Here is a 6,261-nt window from a genome sequence, read left to right on the forward strand (position 1 = left end):
ATTTTCGATAAAAAACTGTATTTTTAATTTTAAAAACGTTATCTTTGTTAAAGCTATAAAATTCTTAAAATTTTTTAGTTTAATATATTTAAAACAGAGATTGTGTTTTTAAAATAAAAAAAATGTGGTTTTAAAATATATTAAAAAATTTAATTTCATAATATCTTATAAAAAATTATCTCATTTCTAAAATAAATAATATTGTATATAATCCAAAAATGTAATTAAATGAAGGTAAATAAAAAAAAAATTCCGATGAGATTAAAATTTGAGAGCAAAAGGTTAAGAATTGATATTTCTTATTACAACTTGTTTTCAATTTGAAAATGTGGAAGAGAGACTAAAGCAAGATAAAACTATAACAAAGTTTAATTAGCTATATTATAAAAGCCATTAGTACTTTTATCAAGTCTTCCTCCTCTTATTCCACCTCCAGCAGCCCTAGCTTTACTATTTCCACCACCTCATGCTCCTCTTCGCCACCAGCAGCCACAATACTTCCACTTCCACCATTATTACCACCAAGCCCCCTCCAACTGCTCCACCTCCACCACTACCTCTTGCTCCACCAAGAATACCATCACTTTTTAATCAGCTTCCTTCTCCACCTCCTAGGCCTCCACCACCACCACCCAAATCTCCAGCAGTACCAAGGCCACCTAAACCACCACCAACACCTCTACAATTTTGTAAAGCATGATGGGCAAGTAGTCCAAGTTTAAGTATTAAAGACCTCCAGTCTCCTTATTGTCCTTGAGGAAAAATGAACGATGATGCAAACTCTTGTCATCTCCATTAACATCATGATCAGCAACTGCAAAACCATCCACGAGAATAACACACAAGAAAGCAACCACACAAAAAAAAAAAAAAAAAGAGCAAAAACAAGCATCACCATCTAAAAGTTTAAGCAAAAGCTTACTCAGAATAGTCGAATTGTAATGTCAAACAAAATGGAATTACATTTTTTTCCTAAAAAACTATGAATTTTTTTCAATCTTTTTGAATTTTTTCTTTCTTTTCTTCTTTGTTTTCGTTTTTATTTGCTGGTTAGCTTGTCAAAAAATAAAGAATGAGTTTATATTTAATAGAATATCAATGTATAAATTTTACATTATCAGTGAAACAGATAAAATCACCTTATTAAAAATAAATATTATTTTTTAAAATAAATATATAAAAATAATATTTTTTTAAAAATTTATTCGTTAACTAAATAATATCATTTAATTTCATCGATAATATATTAAATTTATATATTAATAATATATCGAATATAAACTCGTATAAAATTTATTAATAAAAAAGATTGAATTTAAATAAAAATCAAATTAAAAGGCTAAACTTAAAGCGAGGGAGTAAAAATCGGCGTACCATTCACTAAAAATCACTACATCATTTACTCAAAAAAAAAAAAAAAACTATATCGTAAACCATTCTAACTTGTTAACCGAATTTGTTCCCCCTTTCTTCAAAACAATCAAACAATTACATTATTTTTCAGTATTCCCAATCTTGATTCTGTCATGAAAATGATTAAAAAAACGTGGATTTTGCATGTTAAATAGAGCACGCATGGTTTAACCGGTTCAACCAAGCTAAGGCAATATCAACAATGGCAACATCAATCTCAAAAAAATCTTCATCCAACGCTGCCCGACCACCTCAGGCAGTAAAATTTGCCCGAAGGACATCAAGCGGTAGAGTTATGAGCTTATCCAGGGACGATAACATAGACATCTCTGGTGACCTATCAAACCAAAATGACTATATCAATTACACAGTTCTTATGCCACCAACACCTGATAACAAACCAGGCTCAGAGCCCTCTTCAGACTCTAAACCTGAGGGGCAACAAGGCACGTATGGGACATCTCGGTTCACCTCAGACTCGCAACGTATGAGAAGTCGAGGAGGGGAAGAGGAAGGTGGTGTGAATGAGCCTGGAATGGGGGCGAAAGTAGATAGAAGGATTTCAGTAACGAAGTAAGAAAATAACAAGTCCATGTTGTTAAGGAGCCAGACGGGGGGTTTTGATCATAATCGTTGGCTCTTTAAGTCAAAAGCAAGGTATGATACGTTTATCATAAATATTTTATGTGACATAATATAATTAATATAGTTAAAATTAATTAATATTCAACTAACATGATACGATATAAAAAGATTAACATGATTATATATAAATAATACGATTAAATACAATTAATTATCCAAATAATATCACGTGACATGACACAATACAATTAAAACGATTATATATAAATAATATAATCAGACACAATCAATCTATTTATTTAAACCAAAAAATCATTTAAATAGTATTTAAATAAAAAAATTTAAAATTTAAATATTTCTAATTTATTTAAACATTAAAATGATATGATAAATATAATTATTAATTTATTTTTTAAATAAATTAAAAATAATATCATATCTTAAATGTATCATTATTATCTAACATAAATACAATATGAATAATGTCATTTTTTAATCATATTGACATGATTAAAATATGAAATACAATTATATTAAATTTATATACGACTTTTTTCATATTAATTTTATATTATATTATCATATCATATGTAAAATACAATGTCCTTATGAAATTCTAGATTAAATGAATTTTGAAATTCCATCCCCTGCATATTATATTTTATTAGATATATCTTATTATATTTATATTCATGAAAAATATATATTTATGGATGAAATTAATATACAAATAAAAATAAATTTTATTGATTTATAAATATTATGAAAAAAACAAATAAATAAATAAATAATTTTATTTAAATTATGATTGATGTTTTTTTTATATAAATAAATTGTTAAACAATATTTTTTTTTTGAAAACAAGAAAAATAAAATACATCTTTAAATAATTTTCTTTAAGATATTTTCTAACAGTTTACTAAATGGTCCTAAATCTTTGCAAGCAAGAGAAGATCTAAAGTAGAATTTAAAGTAAAAAATTATAGCATTAATGATTAATAGTTTGTATATATACAAAATAAAAGAGATATTAAGCTAGCTTATCTCATCTAATGTTTTTTGCTTTTAAACTAGTTTTATCTTAAATTTAAACAACCTAAAGAAAAAGGAAAAAACCATTTGGAAAGACAAAAAAAAATTTTTCATTTTGATTTTTTTATTTTAGTTTCTACTTTCTCACTACCTTCTCATAAAAATAAAAAACCTAGCTACCACCATACAGTTACCGGCCATCGTACTCCACCATTCTGTTCGTTGTCTTCCGCCACTTGCCGACGCCCATTCATCACCAAATTTCATTTTCAAACTCCTTTCAATCTATTCTTTCCCTTCCTCGTGTTGGATTCTTACAAAAAGAGTTAGATTAGTCTAGTTCTAATCCGAAACCCAATTGCTCCTCCCCTCAAAAACTCTATTTCGCCTCTACCAACACTAGAATCAAACCTAGAAATCCTTTCCTCCATCAATTTCCCTCTGTTTCAATCGTTAAAACATCAAAAAACACCTAAGAAAATCCTTACTTTTGCAAAAATTGAGTGAAAATAAAGAACAAACAACATTTTCAGATTTGTTCTATCTTGAAAATTTGTCTACTGAGGTGATTTCTACAAGAGAAAGAGTAATCCCTTGCCATGTACAAACAAGGTGTTTCATTAAGCGGTTGAAAACATGAAATCGAAAAAAATTCATGGTTGCTCATAGAACACTATCCTAATAAAAAAAACAAGAAAAACAAAGAATAAGATAAATATATCTACAATCACATGTTTTAAGCTATCAATACATTTTACTCTGATTTAAGAGATTGAATAACCTATTTACCCTAAATTTTTACATACAAAAAAAAATATTTTAATGGGATAAATTAAAGTGATGTTGATGAAATTATGATCAAAGTTCAGTGACTAGGTAACTAACATATTTTTCCTATCCAAAGGCCAAACACAAGGTCAAAAACAGACAACAAGAACATGCTTATTGCCGAAATTGTAGATGCTACTTGTTAATTTCTTGTGTTTCTTCTAAGCCAAGGTTCCAAAACAAAATTTTGGATCTACGCACAGCAAGCAGACGATCGTTACTATTTCACTTACTCCCGGCTCATATCATATCTTAACAAATTCCATCTTTATGCCCGCATCACCACTTGGGCATGCAGTAGACAGGTAATGGATTTTACAGCCGGTCGATTTGGTGATCGAACTGAAAAATTAATAACCGAATTAACCGACTCTATTAAAAAGGTTGAAACCAACCAAACCATTCTCAATAACCGATATGTTAATTGGCACATCTGCCTTAGGGGCAAAATGTTTCCACAATATTAAACTTTACAAATATATTACTTTCAACACAATCTGCCTGCGGGGCAAAATATTTAAACATTATTGGAATGTGCATGCCATAACTTTTTCTCCTCAAATAAAAAACATTAAATATTTAAATCCTGCAAAGGAATGTTGAACCAAATAGAAAGGAGAAGATTATATTACCTACCAATATTTTTAGGCCTCACCTCAATTCCTTCAATAATGAGGCCACGCTTAGTGTAATTACAGTTGATCTCCCGAAGGGAAAACTCCACTGTCCCATCATCTCCATATTCATTCAAAAACTCACCCATTTCAATCTCCATCCACCCATCTCTTCTTTCTTGAGCTTGTTGGGGAACATTTTGTGGATAGTCTAGAAACACACTCCTCACTTCCCTTGATGTGGTTCCTTCCACATTCACATGCACACCTACAGTTCTATCTCTAAACCCATAGCTTCTCCCATTAAGCTTAAACACAAGGTATGCTGCATAGTTTGTTCTGGGAGATAAATTTCGGGTCTCAATCCTTCCCTTCACATCCAGCCACCACACTACTCTGAGCTCAGCAACTTCAGAGAACCTGTCAATATGTTGGAGACAGAACCACAATAACTTGAGCTCATAAAAAATGTCATTCTATAAGTTGTAGATTTATGCAGATAAGCATAGTTCTTTTCTTGGCAATTGATATTGTTTTCCCTAGCCAACAAAGTCGCGTAATCTGTTGATAAGTACTAAATCAGGGATCAAACCCTGACAGTCACAAATATAAGAAAAAAGACATTGTTTTTCCCAAGCAGCAGTATTGAGTCATGGCCAATTAAGATCTTAAGATGAGAATATCATTGAACAAAAAAAAAAAAAGACAAGAACAAACCTAGATTCTGGGAGAGATGTCCATGTCCAATACTGAGGTGTCTCTCCCCATATAATTGACAGTGCTCTTGCCCCTAGCATATAGCATTTTTTCCCAGTCTCTTTCTCCAATTGAAAGCTCTATTTAGACACCAGCAACCTTAATTTTTCAGATAAATGCACCAAATGGAGCAAAACAACACATATTTAAACCAAATAGTACAAACTATGCATGTTTAGCTTTGAAGAAATTGATCAACTTAGCCATGATTCCTTCTGGTCCATTATCAAACATCCCTTAAAAATGCTATACATAATTAAAATTATTCTAAAAATTAAATTTAAAACATCCCTTAAACAGATGTTCTTGTAGCACAAAGTTGGAAAGTGGATACAGGGTCAAATTTGAACTTACCATGGTACCATTTTCAATCAGAATGGGATGAAAGGAGAGATGAAAATAAAGATCCTTCTTTGCCCGTGAAAGCAATGACGTAGATGAGTATCTTGAAATGATTTCCTGATAATCACAAGGCAGAAACCTCTCCCACACATCATCAGAGTCTGCAACTTGTCTCAAGGCAGAAGAAACCAGGGCCGATCGACATGCGTCTCGAGGCGAAGTCAATGATATGATCAGACACACGCACTCTTCAGGCAACAACTCTGTAAAATCCATTGTTCTTCTAAATTTTGGATCAGACATGAAATAAGGAAAAATGGGTTTTCCCCGGTTCTCTCTTCACTTCCTCGTAATCACTTAATTTTTTTATAGTATTACAGGACGGTTGTCTGCTGGAGATTTTTTTGTTATTTTTTTTATTATTACAGGTCGGTCGTGTGCTGGAGACGACGTGTCTAGGTTTGGTTCACAAAATTTTCACTTAAATCCTTTGCCGTTAAGTTTCGTTGACTACTAGAATTTAATAATTATTTAAATTATTTATATTTTATTATAATTAAATAACTTATAATTTTTTTATTTTAGATGAATTAAACTTAAACATTTATTTTTATTTCAATTGGAATCCTCAATTAAATAAAAATAAATATTAATGATTAATCACTTTTTGTTTAATAAAAATTTAATTGAT

General features: G+C 30.4%; 1 protein-coding gene across 8 annotated transcripts; it reads right to left on the reverse strand.

Annotated features, from left to right (window-relative positions):
• Positions 1-239: 239 nt before the first annotated feature.
• Positions 240-5,959, reverse strand: LOC149511076 (F-box protein PP2-B11-like). Of its 8 annotated transcripts, none has more exons than XM_089756631.1 (4): positions 5,583-5,959; positions 5,190-5,308; positions 4,514-4,892; positions 240-814 (listed from the first exon to the last, which is right to left on the reverse strand). In XM_089756631.1, exons 1-4 carry the CDS (start codon positions 5,871-5,873, stop codon positions 719-721), a joined length of 885 nt encoding a protein of 294 aa, XP_089612757.1. In that variant the 5' UTR covers positions 5,874-5,959; the 3' UTR covers positions 240-718. The 8 variants fall into 8 exon arrangements, with proteins under 8 accessions (XP_089612757.1, XP_089612756.1, XP_089612759.1 ...); XM_089756630.1 differs by having other exon boundaries at positions 4,495-4,892; XM_089756633.1 differs by lacking the exon at positions 240-814 and adding an exon at positions 1,315-1,750 and having other exon boundaries at positions 4,495-4,892.
• Positions 5,960-6,261: the final 302 nt, after the last annotated feature.

This window comes from Durio zibethinus, chromosome 27 (genome assembly GCF_047325235.1).
Source record: "Durio zibethinus cultivar Kanyao isolate XHJ-2024 chromosome 27, ASM4732523v1, whole genome shotgun sequence".
NCBI lineage: Eukaryota > Viridiplantae > Streptophyta > Magnoliopsida > Malvales > Malvaceae > Durio > Durio zibethinus.

What these genes read in the sequence shown, in the direction of transcription:
- LOC149511076 (XM_089756629.1), bottom strand. Translation starts at nt 5,873, where the DNA reads ATGTCTGATCCAAAATTTAGAAGAACAATGGATTTTACAGAGTTGTTG. An exon ending in TGATTGAAAATGGTACCATG is followed by an intron (nt 5,309 to 5,582) that starts GTAAGTTCAAAT and finishes GTGTCTAAATAG; the next exon opens with AGCTTTCAATTGGAGAAAGA. An exon ending in GGTGAGGCCTAAAAATATTG is followed by an intron (nt 1,944 to 4,494) that starts GTAGGTAATATA and finishes CCCCCATTCCAG; the next exon opens with GCTCATTCACACCACCTTCC.